Source organism: Podarcis tiliguerta, assembly GCF_965153285.1.
Source record: "Podarcis tiliguerta genome assembly, chromosome: 3".
In the NCBI taxonomy this organism is placed as follows: Eukaryota; Metazoa; Chordata; class Lepidosauria; order Squamata; family Lacertidae; genus Podarcis; species Podarcis tiliguerta.
Genome location: NC_139536.1, coordinates 45,057,583 through 45,082,309, shown reverse-complemented (window position 1 = coordinate 45,082,309; position 24,727 = coordinate 45,057,583). Strand labels below are relative to the sequence as shown.

General features: G+C 37.9%; 1 protein-coding gene across 8 annotated transcripts in view; it reads right to left on the bottom strand.

Moving 5' to 3' along the window:
• The window catches only part of ARID4B (AT-rich interaction domain 4B), an 81,896-nt gene that overhangs the window by 27,276 nt on the left and 29,893 nt on the right, over positions 1-24,727 (bottom strand). For 5 of the 8 annotated variants that reach the window (XM_083433881.1, XM_083433879.1, XM_083433884.1 and 2 more), the window contains exons 3-14: positions 24,463-24,573; positions 22,948-23,013; positions 18,835-18,925; positions 13,952-14,031; positions 11,667-11,758; positions 9,731-9,869; positions 7,844-7,923; positions 6,764-6,837; positions 3,635-3,784; positions 2,331-2,399; positions 786-880; positions 222-319 (exon numbers count right to left, since the gene is read on the bottom strand). In XM_083433881.1, coding sequence (XP_083290007.1) covers positions 222-319; positions 786-880; positions 2,331-2,399; positions 3,635-3,784; positions 6,764-6,837; positions 7,844-7,923; positions 9,731-9,869; positions 11,667-11,758; positions 13,952-14,031; positions 18,835-18,925; positions 22,948-23,013; positions 24,463-24,573 — 1,145 coding nt within the window. Of the gene's footprint in view, positions 1-221; positions 320-785; positions 881-2,330; positions 2,404-3,634; positions 3,785-6,763; positions 6,838-7,843; positions 7,924-9,730; positions 9,870-11,666; positions 11,759-13,951; positions 14,032-18,834; positions 18,926-22,947; positions 23,014-24,462; positions 24,574-24,727 lie in introns of all 8 variants that reach the window. The other 3 variants (XM_083433882.1, XM_083433885.1, XM_083433880.1) reach the window with 1 other exon arrangement.

Genomic DNA, 24,727 nt, shown 5'->3' with positions numbered 1-24,727 from the left:
CTTTCCCCATTGTATTGTTCATGGAAGGCTCCACTGAAACAAAGCTGTTCGTGACTGAAGAAACACAACTGAATATAGCCTATTATCTTTTTATTTATTTATTTAAATAATGACAGCTTTAAAACAGAATACCTACGCAATGTTTCTTTTGGCTGAGATGAAGCATTCAACATTGAGTATCAAAGCAAAGCACACAATTTTATATATAGAGATCTACTTACTTTTTGTATGCACATTTAACATTATATCCAGCGGCGGAGTTCAAGACAGGGATCCCAAGATCCTGATATACTTGCTTCCAGACTGCTCCACTTTCAATCTATAAAGCAGAATGAAAGTTGTTATCCCAAGAAAAAGCATTATGTCTATGTTTAAATGAATAATTCTGCACAGGTGTCTAAATAAATAATTTATTCTGAACTTTAAGGGTCTAAAATAGCACACACAAAAATTAGACACCCATACTTTAAGAGTATTCAAATTCACTTCCATCTCCTGTGCACAGATAATACCTATGTATTTTGAAGTAAGCCTGTCTTCTATGGGGTTAACACTCAGATAATTGGGTATATGTAATGACTGCAGACTTCATACTAAACTACTATTATAAGCTGCTTTCTTTTTTAACCTAGAAAGAGAGTCTTAGAAAAATTAATGCATAAAGAGTCCTTAGTGTGATGTCCGCCTCATCATCTACAAATCTCCTCTCCTAGTGGTTTTGAAGCTGCACTATTAACTTTTCTTCAAATTGCAAAATTATTTCTACTCTGATTAATAGTACTTACATTATCAAATCCTCCAAGCTTATGTACAAGTCTGAATAATTTGAAGAGATTCAAGTTTCTGTATCCAAGAACAGGTCGTTTATTAATCGGAGTCCCTGTGAAAGAAAGTATTTTGAAGTGTGGCTTTTTAGCTTGTAAAGAGCAACTCATATTGGTGTTAATACACATAAATCAGTTCAGTGTCTCAATCCCAGACTATACCACATATATATGCTGTGCAGCTCAATACTCTGCATATTTCCTCAGAGGTAATTCCAATGGGGCTTACTCCAGGGAAATGTGCATACGATTGCAGCTGTGGCCTTATCTTCCTAGTTAACAATCATGTAACAGAACTCATACTACACAGTTTTTCCAAGTAATTGGAAAAGCCATTATCAAATATGTGTGGGCTCCAAAAGTTGCTAAATGGTACAAAGGGAACTTCTTTGCAAAGCTGAGATGAATTAATTTAATTCAGCTTTCTTGTCAAATCCATTCATTCTGCCCTATGATTACTAAAGGGCAGTTGGACAACTGGCATGATACAGTTCAAAATCAAAATATAATGAAATAATATTTGCCCTGCAATCACTCTTCTCTTCAGGCCTGTGCAACCTGTAACCCACAAAGTTGAAAACACCACACCAGCAACATATGGTAGCCATGAAGAGCTTGATAATCTTCCAATTTTAGCTGCCTGCAAAGGATTGCAAAAGCTACTGGCAGGCCACAAAACTTGGCTGGTGAGCTGTGTTTGGTTTTGGTGGGTTACAGGTTGTACAGGCTTGTATATAATACAGACACAGACTGCATAAGTTATTAGTTACTCTGTTGTTTCTTTACTTCCTGCATTTTTCTTCCGTTTTAAAATTGGTGTTCTGTTCTTACATTTTTACTCTGCTATAACCTGTCCAGGGAACACTAACTGGATGTACATGTAACAGGATACATGTTTTAGAAAAATAAATAAATAACAGGTTTAATATATATAAATGAAATATTTTGCTGTACTATACCAGCCAGAATTCATTTTTATTTCCAAAAAGATAGTGCTGATTTTTAAAAGGAACAACTTTCAACTGGTCTATCTGATGTAGTGGTTGAAATGGGGCGGGAGAGCCTTTTTGAACCTTATGGCTGCATTCCCTTCTGGGCAACTTTATGAGGGCAGGACTAGAAGCAAAACACTGATGTAAATTTTATCTTTGTACATACGCACAACACCCCTCGCCATCCTCCATCCAAGCGAGGGAGAATGATTATCAGAGTTCAAGGATGCATTCCAGCCAGGGGAAAAGCACCATAGGAGAATCTGAAACAAGGCCGGTGTGGTCTGGCAAGGCCCCCAAAGGCTAGAAAGAGGCTTGAAGAGTCACATTTGACCAGAGGTTCCTCACCCCTGGGCTAGGACCTAGGAGACCAGGGTTTAAACCCCAACGGAGCTTTGAAATTCACTTTATGAAAAGCAACAAGACAAGTTTTCAGGGGTGTACTACATTCTCATACTGTAACATCCCCTATAGCGTAAAACAAACTATATGATAAATATAATGACATGCTTACCCCTGTCTTCCATGAATTTATAGAGTTGTTGTAAGAAGTTTTCTCTTTCCTCTGGAAAGGGTTCTATTTCTTCCTAATTTAAACAATATGGTAACAAAAGCACATGTTAGATTGCCCTGTTAATCACCACAGTTTTCTTTAAAAAGTATTGCAGGGAATTACATTTATATTTTAAAAGTTCAGGAACCATTACATAATGCTTTGGTACTTTGGCTTTGAAGGCAAACACCATTTCTCTGTATCTTACAATAACAACTGTTTTAAGTGTATTTTAATTGGAAAACGTTTAGTTTCACTATGGGGAGCCATCAAAATACAAATAAACGCATATTTATAGCATAATCTTCTGCATGTCTACTCAGAAGAAAATTGAATGGGACTTGCTTCCAAAATAGTGTATATAGGACTGCAGTCTTAAAGCGTCATAATAAGAACATAAAGCAAATCTGAAATAGCGAATTAATTGAAATTTGTTATCTGTTATTTAATTACAGCAGTCAAACTGAAATTCAATTTTCCTCTCCAAGAGAAAAATATTTCATTGTGGAGATGGCAACTTTTGCAGAAAGTTAAACCAACTCATTTCCATGGATGTTCCACATATATTTTAGCACCATTTTGAGGGAAGTGGCGTTTTGGGTTGCACTTTTTAAAGTTTCTTTCTTCTTTTTAAACCAACAAAACAACTCCAGTAAAAATTTAGAAAAGCAGATGTTGCTGATGTTCCAGTTAATCATGTTTGTTAGAAGCGGGATTTAGCAAAACACAAAGTTAATATTAAGGAGGATTCTTAGTCATTCAATGCATGCCTGTGCCGGGTTTGCAGATCATGGTGTGTGTGACTAACTTTTCCCCTACTCGTATATGCTGCTAGTTCAATGTCTTATCCCTAAAGGATATCAGCTGTGTTATCAGCAGAATATATATTTTTTTTACAAACCCAAATAAGAGATAATGTCCCTTCTTTATTCCAGTCAAACATGCTCATTACCACGATTATTCTGCCTATTTCTTGAACTTAAATAAAATTGCAAAATATAGGTCATATACCACCCCTGTTGGTAGTTTCTTCCCCACCTTGCAGACGTTCACGCTGATCACACGCTAGTTTTCTTTGTTGCATAAAGAAAACTGGTTTCCTAGACTAATCAGGGTTCACAAATATGGACAATATACAAGGAAGAGGTATGCTAAAGACAATGTAATAAAAGGGTTGATATTGTCTGTGCCACTACTGTAATTCAACAATCAATATACTCCAAACGGGAAATATTTCATGGCTCAACCAAATTACAGTGCTGTACTTGCCTCTTCTTCACTGCTGTTATCTTCCTTTTCTTTTTCATCTTCCTCCTCCTCTTCTGCTTCGCTACTGGAGCTTTCCTCTTTCAACTCAGTCTTCCAGTTACTGGGAACAGTTTTGTTTTTACGGAATTCTAAGGCTTGATCAAAAGCTGTAAATTGAATGAAACTTATTAGCACTGAATGTCTAGTTTGCTCCTGCATGTAAAAAAAATATAAAAAATTGGCCCGTTTGGTAAAACACACAAAAAGAGAAGAAATTGGGCTTGTTCAAGTTTTCTCCTTGGGAACGTACTGGTGCAGGCCATATGCCTTTTCCTTGTGAGGAAAAGATGGTAAGTGTATGATGTGATCCTACTTTTATTTGAACATGGGATTTTCCTCACCCTAAGAGATAAAAAGCCCACCGTTCTTCCAAAGGGGTTTGGCTAACACCTCACAGTAAGCACATTCACCGATCTATGCTTTTGGCATTACAAAACTATCTGCTATATCTAGATACTATTATATCACTTTCAAGAAACCTTTAGCAGACTGCCTTGGAGCCACAAGTCCATCAGCCATGGACAAACCCCTGGTAGAAGTTCATAACTTTTGTGCATCAAAGTAGTGCCATGTGCTCATTTAATCACAGCTCACCTCTCACTACCTTCTATGATAAAATGGTATAGTTTTATAAATATACAAAATTAAAAGTGCCCTCTATCTTGATATAGTTTGCCCTGTTCAGAATGGAGTTGCACTTCTCCCTAAAGGATCAAGTCTGCAGCCTGCGTGTGCCTACTGATTTGGTCTTGCAAATGAATGCTCTGTGGGTCATATAACAAATTCTTGTGGGATCTGGCCACTATTCTTATGATGTGTTTGAAGACACTTGGAACTTCAGTTAGTTCTGAGTAGCAAGCATACCTGTTAATTGCCACAAATAGCAGGGAACATACCTTGTCACTACTTGAAAAAAGACCACTATCTGCCTATTTATTTCTGTACATAATTAAAGGTGCTGGCTTTGACTTATTAAGCCTTAAATGGCTTGGGATCACGGTATATGAAAAACCACAAATTCCCATCAAAACATGTCTGAGTATTAGGATCAGATGCCCTGTTCACAATGTCCCATCTCCTGAAGTATGGTGGGTAGCAGTGAAGGACAGTACCTTTTCAGTTGTGGCACTTCATTTATGGAACTCACTCCCTGTCCATTAGCCTAGCAAATTGTGATAGCTTTCAGGGTTTTTTTTACAAGTGAGGTAACACTCAGCTGATTTATTCAGGCTATTTAAGATAGTATTTAACATGGTCTTGATTGTATTTAATGATGCGTCTTGTATGGTGTTGGTTTTTGTTCTTCCTAGTTCAATTAGATTATTAGCACCCTCAGAAATTATAACTGAGAGGCAATGTGTACATATTTAAAATAGATTAAAAGAATAAGTAATGAAAATTCAGCTGACCCCTATTTACCCCTTCTCTGATATTACAGATTGGGGGTTGTTGTTGTTTTTTTTAAAGATCCCAGCTGGGCTCAGAAGGTGTCTGCCGGATTCATCTCCTGGCTGTCCCTATAGCAAAAGCCAGAGACTGCCAGTATGGTTATAACGTGAAGGATCTGTGTGGGAGAGATGTAATGGAGCCAGACAGGACCAGCATATCAGGTGGCTGCTGACTGGAGAACAGCTGCCAGTCTGAAATTTCATGCTTTTTGTCGTCGTTCTTGAGCTGCACTGCAGGCTGGAATAGAGGACTGCTAATAGTTCACAGAGGTGGGCAACCTGTGGCGCTCTAGTTGGTGCTGGGCTACTACAACCATCACCCCTGTCCACTGACCATAATGGCTGGGGCTGATGGGAGCTGGGAGTCCAGTAACATCTGAAGTGCTACAGATTCTCCACCCCTCCTGTACAGGGGCTTTGGGAAAGCACAGGTGAAAAATACATTGAGTTTTTCTTTCTTTGTGTGAATGCCCAAGGGATGAATGTATGTGGTGTAAATTAGCTGAAGAGGGACAGATTTGGGAGGTAACCTAATTAAAGGAAAACTTAACTGGGAAGGTGAACTTACTTGGCTCACCTCAGGGGACACCAGCCTGGAGCCTGTGAGTGCCATGGTGCCCACAAGAGTCTTCATTTGTGCTCCCATGCAGGGGCCCCAGACTGAACTTACTTACTTTTTACGCAAGTCTCCAGCCCTGCTAGAAACATAGTTATGAAGCAAAACACACAGGAGCACTCTTCTAAGGAATGTCTATAAAATGAGCAAGCCTGGCTCTCCCACCTGGTCAAGTGTTTTTAGTCAATGTGTGAAGTGATTGATACCAGGCAGAAGGAATCCTGAGGTCCTAAAGAGCTGCTGCTTCCACTCCCCTTTAATACACTTTTCCGGCCTGCCTCATTTTCTATGCAGAAATTCAACAGGTTAAGCACTCTCTCTAATTTTATGTGAGGCCATGCTCCCCATGGCAGCCATTTTGTGCTTTGTTCACACCCCTAAGGCAGCCATCTTATGACAGAACCCTTTCAAAATTCAAAATGTGTTCCCTGGTCCAAAAAGGAAGGCAACTCTTGCTCTGCTTTATACTTGGGTTCTGGTTTCGGGTAAGTCACCATTCTCTCAGCTTCAGACATTCACCTTCTTTAAAATGGTTTTTGTGAGATCACAGAAGTAGTCTGGTGTTTAAGAGTTTCTGCCTGATATTTTCTTTCAAGCCTTGGGCAAATCACTGATCTCCATTTGGTCTAGCACTCTTGTTGCAAACATTGGTCAGTCAAATACCAGTGCGAAGCTTATAAAGAGGTCGTGAAAGGAACAAATTCCTCTACAGTTTGTCCCCAGCATTCAGTATTCACTGAGTGTACTCAGTGAGTATACAATTCAGAAGTATACTACCTGAGAACATGAAGGTTCCATTTAGCTATCATGGCTAATAAGAGGAGCTTTCTAGGGTAGAACAGGAAAGAGCAACTTTGAGTGGGCTGAACTGCAGGAAAATATGGTAGGAATTGTTTAGCAGTTGGTGGCACATATAGCACCCTCATGTTTTGGTAGCACAGCTGCCCCTCATAGTGTGTGCCAGATTTCTAGCCAAATTAGCTGAAAATTGCTATCTTTTCTTAATTCTATATTGTCTTTACCTTGCTTTAATGCAGCATCAGGCTTTGGTGAAGAATCACTAATCTCTCGAACATCTTTCCTTGGTACGGAAGAGCTAATAATAATAATAATAATAATAATAATAATAATACTGTATTACAAAACTTTTAAAACAAAAAATTTAAAACACTTTATAACAAATAATTCTTTCCATCCATGGATCAAACATACCACCCTGGTATTTAAAAAAAAAACAGGTCCATAACCATTATAATTAATGTAAACCTTGTCTGCTGTTATTATGTTCATTTAGCAAGAGTATCAAGAAGGTACTGGTTCCTGGGTCCATTACCAGAGCAGATTTAATTCTGTGCAAGAGCTTTCAATCCAAGCTTTCTGTGAGCGGAAAGCAGTGGGAACAGACAATTGTATCCATGGCAGCTGCTTAACAGTGCAATCCTTACAAAAACCCTGCCTTCTTGTGTCAAGCAAGAAGACAAACGGGAGATGGGTGAGTAGTTCACACCTCTCAAAAAATGGCTCCTCAGTCCTGCCTTCCAGAGGCAGAACCTAACCCACCTAGGAATGTCTGCCTCTCAGTGAAGGGAGAAAAATGACTTTATAAAAGGAGACAAGACTGACATTTCCTTGCTGCAACTTTCTTAAAGAAAAGCAATTCTTCTCAAGTGAAAAAGTGGTAAGAATCAGGTCAGAAATGGGTCCGCCATTTACACTGTTTTGAAGCCAGCTGAAATAATACTGTGTTGCTGTGATTTACACTGATACACAGGCATGTTAACCAAATCAAGAACAGACTATTTAGAAATTGTCCATCACAAAAACTAACTTTGACATATAGAACAAGTATGTAAAGCGGCCACCCTTTGACTTATACAGCTGCACAAAATTGCAACCTGATTCCTAACACATATGCTAGGCACTCCATGTAAGTGACATGAGTGGGGTGGAAGGTAGAATGAACAGTTGGTTTGTGCTTCCTGTCCCTCCCTTTTACTGGCATTTAAAAATAAAGCCCTATATATGTCATGTCAGTGAGTAGAAATGACAGATTGTATTAGCTAGTTGGTATAAATAATGACACTGGAAATATTTCTACTCACAATTTGCCATCCTTGAAAGAACGAACCAGAATGTTATCCTTTTTGACTGCAATTTCATCACTGCAGTCTGGACAAACCACCTGCATAAAAAGAAAGGAAGTATTTAAAATATTTTATATCCATATTTGGTACCATTCTGAGATATTTCAACGAATATACTTTTTGTTCATATTCTAGAGTCCAAAAAACTGGTCACAGAGGTAACTGCCCGCCCCTGTCATGGATGCTTAGCACACACAAAAATCCTGCCCAGAGTTCTCTGAAAACTTCAGGGAGCTTGTGTGAAGGCTGCCTTCCATTGTGCCATGCATGGAAAACAAGGGTTTGCTCCTCTCCAAGTGTTCTAACCTGTGCAGAGAATTCAGGGAAGGGGAGATGATGTTGTCTTATTCTGCAGTGAGCTTTGAAGAAACAGAAGCAACAAGGAGGACAGGACTTGAATTCTACCTTCTCTTTAAGTCCAGCACTGAGTGAGATAAAAGGCACACACACATTTGCCTGAGTCCTCTGTATACACAGAGGACTTGGGGGAGAGCCCTTTCATCTCAATTCGCACAGAGCTTCAGAGAAAGAAGTGATGCTCCTTTACACTGCTTCCTCAGTGTCTGGTGCAGAAGTGAGAGAAGGCAGAAGCCCCTTGCTGCCTATGCTTCTGAAAAGCCCAGCAGCAATTGAGATACCAATCTTTCCTCTCTTCAGAGTCTTCTAGAAGACAGTGGGTTAGTAAGCTAGGAAGAAATTTGTGGACTCCTTTTCACTACTGATTTCACAAAGAGTTTAAATTGCTCAGCAACTTCAGCCAAATATAATCACCTACATCATATGAATTAAGCCACTTGTTAAATTACCTTCCCTATTTAAAACTTGCACATTGCTTCTAAGATCTTTGATCTGCCTTATTTCAGTTTCTAAAAATGTGACCTTATGGTGCTTTTGGCTAAGTCACAATCTTCCATTAGAAGCACGAACCTAATGCAACCTTCTTCTAGAACATTATCAGGTAATATTTCATGCTTCAGCCATTCTTTTATAATGGATGTGACATGTGCATTGCTTTTGAAAGCCAAAACAATAAATTAAAAATAATGATGATTTATTTAATGTCAACCGTACAGTTTAGGATCTCATTACAGTTCTGGAAATATTTATTAAAATTTATGAACAAGTTTTCTACCTGCGACCACTTATATGCTTGTAATTAATGTGACATGATTTACACAATTTTGGGGGAGGGGGCATTTTATTTTAAAAATGTTAATATTCTCAAGTAAGTAAGTGTAAAAAGAATTCCATGCAGCAAAAGGATTGATAAAAACATTCCTGACTCAGGGTCAATCTAGTCTAGCCTGTTTTCCTAACCATGGCTAGTCAGATGCTTTCAGGAAGCCCACAGGGAGGGAATGAAAAAAGTAGCCCACTGCTGCTGTTTCTCCCTAGCAACTGGTACACCACTTCAGAATACAGATCCAGCAATCTGTATGTTTTGTAGCATAAAATAGGAACAATACAGCAGCTTTTGTCTTTGACTTTCTTATGCAACTGGAAGCTGGACTAAAAGCATGGAAAATAATAGGGACCAAATAATAGGTAAAAAGAAAAGAAGCAGTGCTCTGTTTTACATTTTTAAAAAATTCTGCTTTATTGTATACAGACTGACTGGGCACTTACATGTTGTTAAACTGCACAGTTTTTACAATATATGCACATTACTGCCCTAGGTGTGCTCAAACGAATTGTAGATAGTAAGGCTATTCTGACCCTACTTGTTTAACATGGTGGTTTTAAATTATGAAAGAGGAATATCTCAAAGTGCAAAATATAATTTCTAGGTACTTTTCTCTCTCTTCAAAATAAAGCTATTAAGCAATATAAAAGTGAAACGCTTACCAAAGCTGGGAACCAGAGGTTTTTCTTTTTATCCGCACTAACATAGTCTACACAAACAACTTTTCCTAACAGTTCATCAGTTTGTTTTCTGTCATCTTCATCTTCATCACTTGAGGAGGAGGAAGATTCTTCTTCTGGGCTATAAGGAAAAGAGCTCCAAGTTAAATTGTGCTATATAGTTCAGAATGTTGATTAGGGTCAAACTACAAATGAACTTTAGCTTGAATTTTGGGAAGTGGGGACTGCTATGGGGTCCATCCCTTTCACTCTCTCTTTTCATTCTTTCCCAACCCCCAACAGTGGTGGTACAGTGATAGCAGTCTCCCAGGGGTGTGAAAGTAGTCTTCCATGCTGGTAGCCACCATGTTCCTCATAATGTCTTTGGAATGACACTACACCACATAGTATTATTCTGAGGGGAACTGCGAGCAAGTAACAAACGGTAGCCACCACTTTTTAAATCTGCATGTGAAGGACGAATTCACATATGATGGTCAGCCTCCTAGTGACTCAGAAACCAATCAGGGTTGGGTGGATTGTCAGGGGAGAGGAGCAAGTTAATAGTTAGAACCTGACAGTTTAACTGGGTAACCATTTGAGGCAAGTAACTGGACAAAATACGTATGTCATAATTATTGGAAATAAAGGAATCAGTCTTGTTCCCAAAGCTATTCAAGTCTCACTAAGAATCCTGATACAAACAAAGTAGCAAGTGAAAGAAAAACCTGTTGATTTCAAGCTGTATTAAAACCAACTACAAATACACTGTGTCTGCAAATGAGAGGAGAGTACAGATGAAACAAAACTTTAAACAGTACTATTAACAAAAACCAAGATTAGTCAAGAATAAGCCATTATCGAAGTGCTTGTATTCACAGTGCAATTGGCAAGGATTCTTCAGTGGAAAGGTTTCTGGTACAACTTTGCAACTTTTTGAAAAAAGATATAAACAGTGTTTTGCCATATGCAAACACACACAAAAAGAAATATATATTCTAATATAGGTGCTTCATTACATTTGCATTGATGTCTCTATTTCAATGTTTGATCTGCTGAGTTAAAATTCAGAGAACAGCATCTCTGTCACCTGTGCCCCCCATAACCTAAATCCATAACATGGTATCAATGACTACCCCCACTTTTTTCTGAATGTGCGCAACGCCTGCCATATAGTATACAACAAAAAATATTTAAATAAAGAACAGCAGCAAGATCCAATACCCATATCCAGTAGTACAAGCAAGCATGGCAGACTTGAGCAGCCTCTGTTCAGCCCACTACTAAATACAAGGGGAAAGTTGTACTTACACTAGGAGTTCAAGGCTGATTCTACCTTACAACTACCAGCACGTGAAGCCAACCTCCAAAAATAACAAACAGTCGATTCAGGACTGTCTAAAAAGTACCTCCTTATACAGACATATCTTACTTATGACTGGGCATTCACTGCCACAATATCTAATTAATGATGGCCACTGGCTTAGATAATTTTAAAATGAGGAACTCATGCAAGATCTTTTTACAAATGGCCAAACTTCTAGGTTCAGAAGCAGTATGCCTCTGAGTACTAGTCACTAGGAAACAGAAAAGTAGTTTTGTTGTGTTTATGCCCTTTTTGTGTGTTACCCTGAAGCACTTTATTGTCCACTGTGGGAAAGAGGATGCTGGACAAGATAGGCCTTTACTCTAACCCAGTAGGATTCTTCTTATGTCACTCTAAGATACAGTGGGCCAGCTGTAGCCTTGTCCCACTCCATTAACAAATTTGTCTGTGGTTTGTTTTAATAGCCCTTATGTCCTGCTTCCAATACACATTGGGCCACATAACAGCACTTTCCGTGTAAATTATGCGGTACATTTCTACCAACTTCAAACCACCTGCTGAAAATTTAGATAACAACAAATCAACAAACAATTACAAACAAAAACAACTTACATGTGATTAGATCTCCTTCCTCTATTTGTTTTCTTTCCTATGACAGGAGTCCCAAAATGTTCAGGGTTGGTAAGTGGGAGCTGATCTAGTGTCTGTTGAAAAATACATTACATTTATCACCATTTGAACTGACTCAGGAATTTTCATCAACAAAGTATGTCTGAATATTAATGAATGCATTACACAGCACTGAAAACTGCAATTAAATTAAATTGAAAAGTGATCTTCTGGAGTAGGCAATGGCTCGGATTATACGTAATGCTAAACCACAGTTTAGTGCTACACGGACAGAACTCCAATAGCTTGAGAGAAATGCTTCCTTATTTTCCTTCTGCACAGTCAGGAGGAGGACTTCCAGAGAGTAGGGTGTTTCCCCCCTCCAACCAATTTTGGTTTAGCATAATATATAAAATCATGAATGCTAGTTTAGAACAAAAAGTAACTAACTAACTGCCAAACAAGCCAACTTCAAACCATGGATTTATTGAGACTGACCAGAATATGTTGTAACCCAAGACTCCTGGCCCAGACATAATGCTAAGCCAAGATTCTTTGAAAGTGAAACTACACTTGGCAAAAGTCCTCATGCAGCAGAAGAAGAGACGAGCACACAAGAAGTCTAAATGGAGCATTTGGATGTTAGGCAATTCCAACAAAATTTTGGAAGTGCTTTCCATAGCACTAGCCTTTTACAAGGTTTTTTTTTTAAAAAGTAAATTTTCATTTATGAGTTGCTAGGCAACATACAACAGCAAAAGAAACAAAATTATAAACAAAGCAATTCAATTATAAAACAATAAAACCAGCCCAGCGATACTTCAGCAATAAGATCCAGTCATAAAATCCAACTCAGCATAAAACAGATGTAAACCAGCCACCAGCAACAAATTCAATTAGCATATTGACAAGATTCATCCCCAACAAAGGCTAAAACTGACCAAACTATCATCTCTCTGCAGTGACTGGAAGAAATGATAAATAACAAATAATAAATGCTGCTATAAGGCCTGGGAGAACAGAAAAGTTTTTGCCTGGAGTCAAAAGGACATTAAGGTAGGTATCAGTTGAGGCTCTCTAGGAAGAGCATGCCAGAGATTGGAAGGAGAAGCACTGAACAATATAATCTGCCCATCAAAATACCTAACATTTGGATACAAATGTGTAAGTACAGTCATTCCTGTTTTCTCTCCCCCATACTCTCTATTTAACTTTTGATTCTACAGCACCAAGATATAGTACTCTCAATGGCATCAGCTGCCCTCCGCAGCAGGATGAAGAACCATCAAGAGGAAATAATTAGAAAGCAAATAAGAGCAGGGTTGTAGGGATACAATGCACCTAGGGATCCATCTTGGAGAAATTTTAAAATATCTGCTTCTTACTATGCTAAACAGCAGCAACATTCTTTTTAAAATCACTCTTGCAGCAGAAATTCCAAAATATGGCATAAACAGCATTGAATTAGAGTCTGGGAACAGATTAAGGGCTACACTCATAGCCACTCACCTGGAAGTAAGGCTCATTGAACTCAATGGGACTTACTCTTGAGTACACATGCATAAGTTTGCACTGTGAAGAGCAACAGTTCTCAGTTGCTTATGCATTTTTTGTTTTTCTGGAGAGGTAGCCACACATGTTAGCAATTTTCACTTGCGAATTCATAGACTCTGGAGTTACTTACCAGGTTACCATGATGTAGAATGGTGTACACAAACACATCAAAGTGTAGAGAGACTATAGCTTAAGAAGTTAACCAGAAATTAACTTCTCTCTTGATAGAGCAGTAAATATTATATACGTTTTCACAGCTAATTAAATGCTTGGGTTCCCTGTTATAGAAATTATTTGTCCTGTGGACATGCTGATGTTAGCTATTTGTTTTTAGTCTGATTTACATAAGCATGCTTGTATACATTTAACATATACATTATCATCACTGAAAGCAAACATATTTAAGCATATTTTGTGTTAAAATTTGTATTGTACAAATGGCCCATCTTCTCTGCTCCACTTTCCATTCTACAAAAAACTAATCTGGGAGTAAAAGGTATTTTGGCTTAAGACATGGTAGCATGAGCTTATGACTTCAACAGCAAGGTCTCCTCAATAAGCAGTAATGATTTCTTAGACTCACATCATGATCCATTATTTTCAGAAAGCCATGTTACTACATTCCTTTAATTGGTGGGATAACATGCCAGATTCCTTCAACATAACTAAATAAAATTCAGAATAGCATGGATCTACAAAAAGAAGCTAACTCTCATTTAATCAGAAATACTTACTTCACTTTCAGCAAAATGTCTCTCTCCTTTCAGGCAAAGCGAAGAACGTCTAAGAGTTTTTTCATCTCCATCATCAAATACTGTTACCAAACGTAAAAAGGAAACACAAATTATTAATCTATTTATCCAATTACAATTAAAAACAAGCAAATATTGTCTTATGACTTAAAGTTGATTCAGTAGAGACCAAGTACAATTTAAGTCCTATTCACTTAAACAGTAACTAAGAATTAACTATTCCTAAATGTGCTTTGGCTTCTACCCAAAGTATGACAGGAATATATCAAACAGAGTGTACAAATTTAAAAAATGTGTCTGTGCATGTGTATATATAATTTTTAATTGTATGTTTAATGAAACCAACCCCTATGCAAGGCATAATACTCTTAAGAGGATTGATCAGTGATAAACTGATGAAGGCCAAACTATTTATTAAAGTAAATCAACAAAGAACTCAAGGCATTCTCTTTCACTTTTAAATAGGTTTTGCCAATTACTATAAATTCATTGCAATCTATCAGGCATAATTTATGAACTTTCTAAGGACTCAACCATTAGTTATTTGTATAACCAATTGTAGTAGTAGAGCTTAAAAGAATTATTGGCCTATATTTTTGTGTCATCTGGCAATATCTTTTATAGAATTCAAATTAAGTGACCAGGATCCAAAGGACTACGATTCACAGGCTTTTCTGCTCCCTTACTACAATCCTCCTCCTTTCCCCAAAAGCAACTCATGAAAGGTCAAGGGATCCCCTGGAGCACAATTTGACAAGTGGATGCATCCAGGAAAGATCAGCAACCTGCCTATTTCTGGACAAAAGCACTTTCTGCTCATTCAACAAATTCCCAACCAATATTTATATCATGCACTTAGACAGTACTCTTAAGAGCACATTCTTCTAAACGACTTGTCAACTTGAAACTGCAATTCCAATTTATAAGATTACAGCATCCAAAATCAAGCCAATGCTCCATGGAGCCCATAATCCTATTATTTAAACTGGTGTCTAAATACTTCTCTATTTTTAATACATCCTTAAAGGGAGTTACTGAAGTGTAAAGTGTAGATGACACAAAATATCACTAATTTATATAAATGCACTATACTTTAACAACATGTTTCTGCATTTTCTACTGTCTTAATGCATTCTGTTTACAAGGTTGACATGTATAACACACTGAACAGATATTTCAATGGTTGTCCGTGAATAATAGCTGCCTAGACAAAATCAGATTTTGAGACGAAAAATAAAAATTCTCTTTTCAATGTCCATCACCAATAATAATTCCCCATATTAGTCAGTCAAGGCATTAAGATGTACTTTGGCATTCAATATTTCATATAAGGACAAAATTTTAATAATGGGAAACATTCCATATGAAACTCTTGCAATCTTAATTTTTTTTTGCAATTTCGTACTCTAGGGAATTAGGCTGTGTAGGTATTTTTCTTCTTGAGAGTTTTGCAAAGCAGAGTCTGGAGATGGCTCAGTAAGGGACAATATTTCAGTTTATCAATAAAATACTCAAGAGTTTATCTGCGTGTTGCATTATCTTTTTGCAGACATGTATATCAGCAAATAGTATCTGCTAGGTCTAGAGATTGTTTCCCTTTTAGGTACTGAGGGTCCCTTTTTTGTGTACCACAGACTAATTTTGATCAAGGGCCCCCCTTCTCTTGATGCAGACCTTGAGTGCCCATCTTGATCAGGAGATGATGTGCCTGTAGAAGGTGAGAGTAGAGCAAAGCCAATCTGATCATCTTGAGTTCCAGAAGGTTTTATACTCCTGAGATTATGCTCCTCTGAGATCCTCTGGTGATCACAAAATCAATGCTTCCTTGTAGTGGGCCTCCCATGTGCTCAGATCAGCATTTGTAGTTTAGATGTAGTTTGTAGTTTAGATGTATTTGTAGTTTATATCAAGGGTAACCCTGAAGTCCACCAACCTAACAATTTTTCTATCTTGATTGGAACTGAGATCTCTGAGTTAAGGCTACTGGTCATCTGCAACTATTATTGTTGGTAAGAAGATCTGCTATCAGCCTTATGCAGACAATTAAGAAAGCATCTCTGCAACAGTTAGCTGATGATCTCCAATTTCAAATTTGTACATGCTTCTTATTGTATATTTGAATAGTTGTTGTAAACTGTATAGATGATGTAAGTCCAGTCAGTAAGGAGCACAGGGTCTTTATGCAGTATCTGCACTTCTGCAGGTGACAAAGGGTTCTTTGGAAGTCCAAAATTTAATGTGTTTCCCTTTTCCTGAATATAACCCCCTGTACTTTAGTGAGATGCTAGCTTAATGTCTTTAATGGAGGAAATGCTGAAATGCTGAGGTGATCCTCTGATATTTGGACAATAGACAGGAAATAACTTCTGAAATTTCAAGGCATGACATTCTCCACTGTTTTCAGAACTCTTCCAAACATTTGAGAATCTCTACAGTAATCTCCAACCGTGATTGTGGGCTTGTGCTGCCACTTCCATCTTGGCTTAGAGTACTCGGAGGGCTGCTTTTAAAAGAACTTAGGACTGAAGTTGTCCTCCACTTTGGGATTGACACAGTCTTTTTCTTGTCCTTGGTTTCATTTAGGCCAACTTCTAGAGAATTTTCAAATACATTTTCTTTCTTGGTCTTGTCTCCCCAGTTACATAGCTGGAGGATTTTATCTGGCTTGCATGCTGGAGGCCTCTGGAGATCTTCACACACTAGTTATCCATCTCTACTGGGGGAGAGTACTGGCCAGGTACTTATTTATGGTAGAAATGCAGCCTCTAAACAGGGCTTTTACAAATCCATTCACCTGGGTAATTATGGTGATAGGCCCTCTCTTCTTTGGTAAATGGGAGGGTGCTTTTAATTTTTTTACTATTGTTTGAAATGTTGAAATCAAACTAAAAAAGATGTGCGGAGACAGAGGAAGCCAAGCCAGTCACCCTGTGGGAGAATGCTTGCTCTGTTATCCTATGTATACTAATCCACTGGAGCAAGAAGGATTGTAGCCTAAAGAAACTGCTGGTGAACATGGAGGGTACAGCTTGATCTTCCCTTTCAATCTTCGGCCTTTTTGCATTCACTCAGTTTTAACATTTCAAACTATTTTGAACTGCAAAAGACTAAATACCAAAAAGTAATAGAAATAGAAAATAAGAGTGAGGAAAAGCATCAACAGATGCTGGATACTTCTTTCCTTTTCTTTGGAGGGGTTACTATTTCAGACCAAAAATTAGTCTATGTTTGCACATATTTCTAAGCCATAAGGTTTGGTCGATTAAACAGTACTGTGAATGGGGTGCATGCTCATGCATACAGCCCTAGTGTTCCCATTTTGCCTCTCCCTTCCACAAGTGGATAAACAAACCAACAGGCTATATTATATTATATTATGTTATATTATATTATATTATATTCATTTATTATTGCATGCATTCATTGCTTTATACAAATATAATGAAATGCAAACAAATAAAATCAATTAAAAGCCAAATTTAGGCTTGGTCAGTGTAAAATCTACACCTGGGATCATGGTGAGTTTCAGCCAGACAAAACAATTAACTTGAAGGTCATGCTTTGTTGTTGGCATAGCAATCATGGTTTGCTGAGTGAAACAAACCAGAATCCCAGGTTTGTATGTACCTCTAAGCTTGACTGTTTGTGCTTTGTTTATCTACTGTAGAAAGAAGGAGTGAAATGGGAACACTAGGGATGTGTGCACTAGCACACAGCTCATGCCTGATTTGTGTGCAAAAGCAGCCTTTGTAATATTGTTTGCATTTTTAATTAAAAGCAAAAGGCTGCACTTCTTACTGAAAAGTCTTTGTTAAACAAATGATGAATGTATGCATGTTTACTCAAAACTAAGAAGTAACTGCAAGTGGAGCTCACTCTCAAATAAGTACACTTTGCATTGCAGTCTTAAAATCAAATCTGTAAACTAGAAGCTAGGCAGTGTTTTACAGGAGAAAGATCTACTGGATTTTTCCTATCCAGCCCTCCATGAATCTGAAAACTATACTCATAAAAATATAAATAAAGGAACAAGGCTTATGGAAATATTAATTAACTCTGGAAATGCATGCAAATAAGTTTTGCATCTTGAGAAATGTTATCTTTTCTTAGTAGGCATCACTATTAAAGTGATACATACTTGTCATGTAGGCTGTTGGAGGAGGAAACAAATCACCATTCTGAAGGCCCTGAATGAGCTTACCAACTGAACTATAGTTTCATCATTAATTCTAATTTAAAATGTAGCTCAGAAAAACCTGCATCTAAGAAGAAGGCACAATGTGATTTCTCATATGTTAATTCTTTAGTCTTTTTTAAGGTACCACAGGACTCATTGAAAATCAAATGGTCCCTTTTTCTTGCCCCCTCTTTCTTAGACGAAAATATGAACATGTTATTAGTCAAATTCTACACTTTCCCCACATGTTGTGGTTGTAACAGAAAACAGCAGTATAAATACTATTCAATATTATAGATTTGACTAAAACTGTGTATTTTTGTGTGGCGGGGAACACTCTTAAAATTTCAAAAGGTGGGGGAGACCCTTTCAAACGTTGTTGAATAATCTCAAACTAAAACTAACCCCCCCCCCACCAATTTACATAAACCTGCATTATTCTATTTTCTTCTGCCATATTTTTTTCATTTTCCCCATTCCCATCTCCATGCCTACTGCCTGTTGTTGTCAAGCAGCAAGTCCAAGAATATTCTTAAGAAGCCATATATATATATTTCAATTAAAGAAAACACTCACTAAATATAAAAAACAAGAACTCAATTCCACTACTTATTATGGAAGAAAAAGCACATATTTTTCCTGACCTGTAATTTTTGGATTGGTGAAAAATGGAGTTGTTTTTCCTTACCTACAGTGTACCAACTAGCATCTGTTAATTTGTTGATGACAGCCTCCTGATATGTTCCATCTGGATTCCTTACTTCCACCACAGTTCCTACCTAAAACATAAAAGCCACTTAGGTAATCTCCAAGGCAATAATTAGAAAATATGGAACATTTCATTTTTTATTCTTTTAAATTCAGTTTCTGCTCTCAAAAACCAGTCTACACATATAGTGTGTGTGGCTGCATTTCGGGGGAAGGGGAAATCTGAAAAACATACCATCTTCACACAAGGCTTGTAACATGTCTCTGAGGCAATCTAATGTATGTCAGGTTTTACTTTTCAGACTTCAAAATATATATCTATTTGTACCAAGAAGGTGCCTTTTAGAACTCAAACCAAGAATATCAGAACATATAAAATATCAGAACATGCAATGTATAAAACTATATGAAGGCATCTTTTTAAAAAATGACAAAATATGTTCTATGATGAAGATTCAAAGAGAACTGTGTGCAAAGAGATAGGCAAATGGGGTAGATGGTCGGTTTTCTTTTCTAGCTGCAGCCCTTCCTGTTACACTGGCCAGGGATGATGGAAGTTGGACTTCAGGGGGGGAAATGGGAGGACCAAAGGTTGCCCACACCTGCTATGGAGGGTGATGATCTCCTGACCTTCAGGAGTACCTGGGCAGGGGAGATGAACAGCCATGGTGCACTCACAATACACTTTGGACCCTGGCCTACAGAAGTTGCAGTTTTGAAATTCTCCTCCAGATGTTATCTTATACCTTTAAACATAACTATTATAACCAATAATCCGGAACTCAGATTTTAAAAACACTAGTACATATGGCACAAGTTCATGAAAAAACAGAGACATACATTACTGACTTCCACCAAAGTGAACACATAGTAACGTGACTGCTCAGACATGGCTGGAATGTATAACACACCTGCCTAAACATTCGGTGAAGTTATTATTTATAGGACACACCACCTTTGGTTTGATCCAGTGAAAAGAAGGGCTTTTTGGGACTAAGATCTAGTGGAAGCCACCACTGGAGGAAGGAAAGGAGATAATTATCATCATTTCCTCTTGCAGTCCCCTGTGCTACCTATTCTGAAGGGTCCTTCAACCCAGCAGAGCGGGGGGGGGGGGGGGATATGAGGCTGAAAGGGGAAGGATAAATCAGTGAAAACTGTATTCCCCCTTCAGAATGTCTTATGAGTGGAGCTCCACTCATGGAAAATCTGGAAGTATAAGCCAAAGAAAATCAATTAATTAGCATAGAACTGCTATTCTGTAGTAGACAAAAATTATGCCTAGAAACAAGGTTTTTTTATAAGTTGGTATGCCTAAATTATTTTAAAAAGACAGCTTTCCCAACTTTTACCCCAAAATGCTTCTAAAAGGCACTTTTCAGAAATGCTGATCTTCCTACTTACTACTTCCTTACTGCCAGCAGATGGTGAACAAGAGCTAATGGTCAAAGTTATTCCCTAGAATAGTTGCCTAAAACAAAAAACAAACTTCTTTCTACCGTGTCTTAAAAGTCTAAACAAGTAGGCACTGATGTTTCAATTTCTCTGAATCTCAAAGATTAAAGAAAAAAAATCTCTAATCATTATAGCTATTAGTTTTTTGAGGATGGCAGAGTGAGAAAGTCACCCATTTTCTCTCTAAAGCAATATTTTAAATATTCCTGTTAAAAAAAAAAAAGCTGCATGCCTCTTTAAATTAACCACCATATTTCCGTTCTGTCTCCTTTCTTATGCTACCCGGAGAGTTCATATGAAAGGAGCAATTAATATTATAGAAAACAAAAAGGAAACTACCGGTACATTTCCTCCATCATACTGACTACCACTTGTTTTACATTTTAATGGCAGTTACCATTCATTGTTCTCTAGAAGGAGCAATATTTTTCTGCCGTGTGCTGTTTTCACTATTAGACAAGTGACTGCGGAGCTTTATTCAACAACTTAAGGAATCAGCAAGTAAAACACACACCATTTCAGTAAAGTCTAATGGTTACACTTGCTTATTTTAGGGTAGGGATGAGAAACCTCTAGCCTGTTGGCACGCTTGGCCCACCAAGCCATTTCCCCCAAATCACCTCCATCTGTCCATAAGCTGACATCATTTCTGATGTCACCTGATGGATAGGAAGCAGAGTTAAATCCTGCATTGGCTTGTTGCTCTTATTTATATTATTTATTTTGCACCTTTGTTTTAGATACTATGATTTAAGCGGATCTTTTTCAGTTTGGTTTTGTACTTTTTGGCATTTTCCTTATTGTTGATGACTACTTTTGTTTGTGATTACGTCTTTTTCTTACATCGTAAGGTGCCTTGAGCATAGCTTTAACTATGGAAAGGCAGCATATAAATAAAAGTACTGAAGTTTATGAGAAGTCTCTAAACTATTCATCTGCTTGGAACCAGGCATATGGTCTTGTTTATGCAGCACCAGCCAGTGAATCAGTGAGCTGAGCAGCATTGCTAGAAGCTGATGACGGGCAGATCGGATAGTTCTTGTCATAGACATTAGGAGCTGGTGCTGAAGCAAGGGGTCTCACAGTCTGCACTGTGAAAGTGTGTGTGGTTGCTGAATGCCAGTATAACAACCCCTCTTGCCTGTCAGCAACAGTGTACTTCCACAGTGCTGATCACAATGCTCCCCTGCCTCCTAGCACATGCAGATAACAACAGGAATTCCCTTCTCTTTTCACTGCTCTGCAGCAGCAACCAACAATTCCAACTAACAAACAGCTTTGCTGGCAGCTACTGGATTTAAGGAAACCTTTCCAACAACTGTGGGAGTGAGCAAAGTATGCAGCTGCATCAATACGGTCAAGGCCACTGTGGGCAGCAGTTACTGTCTGTCCTATCAAAACAAAAATTTTGATACTGCTTAAAATAATAAATTCATTGTTAATCTCAAATCCAACATTATATATTCCATAAAAAGTAATATTTGCAGGCATGCAGTTCTGAACGTAGTTAATTGCAAACTATGTGTTTTAGATGTGCCAAACAACTGGAAAACAGAAAAAAATACATGGATTTTAATGAAAGATCTGTGAGGAGAAACTGACAGGAATTTAAGTATCCTGCTCAATTGTCTTCAAGGCAAAATTCACAAGATTACCCATTCCCAACACATTTTCCTACACTTATTCACCCACTACAATAATTTCAAGAAATTTTTGTAAATAAGAATCATAGAATCACAGAATTGTAGAGTTGGAATGGACCACGTGGGTTATCTAGTCCAACCCCCACAGGCCAGAATTGTCCTGGACTCTAAAAAATTACCCAGCCAGGCACTGTTTCCTTAACATGCTCAGTCAAAAATCTAATAGCTATTAATGGGGGCTCAAGACTTTTGTCCTTGTACAGCAGCCCCTGCACCACATGACAAGCACTTTTCAAACTGACGGGTGTATCAAAAGCAGTTTGTGATAAGGGATGGGGATGTGGTCCAGCTGTTCAAAGGAGGTGCGGGAGACTTAAATTCAAAAAGACTAACACAGGTCCCTTGCGTGACTCTCCGCACAGCATACTAGACCTGGCCAAAATTTTTCTTCATCAGAAGAAATGGCATAAGCTACGCCAAGACACTGTACAGGACACTTGATCCGAGATCCAAAGAGGCCCATAAGTGAACAGAAGACACTTCCACGTGTGCATAGCAATGTGTGCTGTCAATTCCTGGCACACATATTGCACACCATTCTGTACTTTTCCCTGACCCTCAGGAGTGGCTCTTCTGGGCTGGGGAAGGGGAGCCCAGGAAGCTGCAGTGAAAAGGGGAGGCCAGAACACTGTGCGTTATCCTTTGGATCCCAACCCATTTGTTTGCAGAATCTGTTCTATCACTGTAAGTATCATGCCAGAAACAAACTACTCTACTTAAATTCTATCGATCAGAACAGCTCAGATTTTAATACTATGCAAACTATATTATATCCTGCTTAAATAATAACTGTTCATTCTTCACAAGGTAATTGTGGTGGAATGTAGTAGGATTATTCAATGATTACACCTAACTTTATATCTATATATACATCACTGTAAATATATTGATTTGTTAGGAAATATTTTTCATGGTTAATCATTCAAATATATTACCTTTAAAGGGCCTTTTATGTGATCATCCTGAACTTCCACAGTTGATGAATCATGCCTAAATGTTACCTGCAAAGCACAATTTAAAGGATTGTTAAAGCAGAGCAAGTGTACATATAGCTATCTTTACTATTTATTTATTTAGGATGTTTCTAGTCCACCCTTCATTATAACCAATCTTGTGGTGGTGAACAATACAATTAAAACTCATCCAAATTGCAATTTTAAAAATCCACTTCATAATAAGAGCAAATATGATTAAAGCCCAAATCATTAAAATACAGGCCTTTATTCAAGGACAGAGTGGGCCTGCAACCTCCAGCAATAAATAAAGCTAATATCCTACAATTGCCTGGGCAAATGAATAGTTTTTTCACTTGGCAACAAAATGAAAAAATAATAGGCACTAAACATACATCTAACAGAAGGGCATTCCACAACTAGGGCACATCCGTTTTCAACATCCCCACATGGTGTACAGATATTTCTGAGTTTGAGCTTAGACAGTCTACAGTTGCTGCAAATTACGCCACTAGCAGACAAATAACTATATATAGCATGTCTCCCCTATTTATGGCCCTATTTGCCACTAAAATCTAAAATATTAGAAGCGCCACCCATTTTATAATCTCCATTAACTTATTTTGCTTTTTTAACCTTATAAAGGATAACGAGACGTAACGCAAAGGACACAGTGCTGGACTTGGACTAAGAAAACCTTTGTTCATATTCCTGCTCAGCCATGAAGCAGAATCAATTGATGTGAGATTACCACATGCATGCTTCCCTAACTCCTTGAAGGAAGGGTGGCACAGAAAAGTAATCAGTAATAACATCATTAGCTTAGGACTGAAGTATTACACACAAACAATAGAAGATACATACATTTATACTGTCTATTTGTAGAAAACTGAATCCCATAGAACTTGAGTGTTTTGAGCAGGAGCTTTGGATTTAACTGATTAACTAAACTGCTTAAAAACAAACAGCACTTTACATTAATACAAATGATTATTTTATAAAAGCAGGGTTTTGAAATACACAGGGAACATCCACCACATGAGGCTTCCTGCTTCAAAACTTTGCCTTCCAACTTGTGAAGGGTGACAAAACAAGGAGGGAAACAGATGTAGTGTGCTTATCCCTGTAGCCTCCCCAAATCCTAATCAGAACACCTGAAGAGGGCTATAGTTTTTCTTTATTTTCAGATATATTGGTGGCATAATGAAATTTAGCAGGATTATTAAATGATTATGCAACGTCTACATTTTGGTGTTGCTTTTAAAACAACACTAATGGCATTTTGGTGCTGCTTATCATTTGTGTCCCTCCCTCAAAGTGATCTTAGAAACTGTTAGGAAGTTAATCTACTGGAGAGGGAGAACAACTGGGCACTCAGTCCTAGTGAAGTACTTCACTAACTCACCCCTCTTAAAATGCCTCACTTCAAGACCCATACATTGTGGAGTGCTCTGAATATATGCTATTTTTAAAATGAAAAATTACACACATACATACCTTGACTTTGACCAGTCTTTTTGTTGTCTTGATTTTGGCCTCACAGAAGGCCCCTCTATATTTTGCACTCACATCTGTGCCCACTGTCAAATATGGAGGCTCATCAAGGGCCTAGAAGAGAAGAAAAAGGAAAACAACTGGCTTTTAATCTCTCCCCTGATATTTCAAAAGAGGCAAAATTATTACACTTATAAGAATAAGCAATCCACTACTAAATTTCAGTGAAAACGTTTCAATGGGAATACTGAAATTGATAGCCATCTTC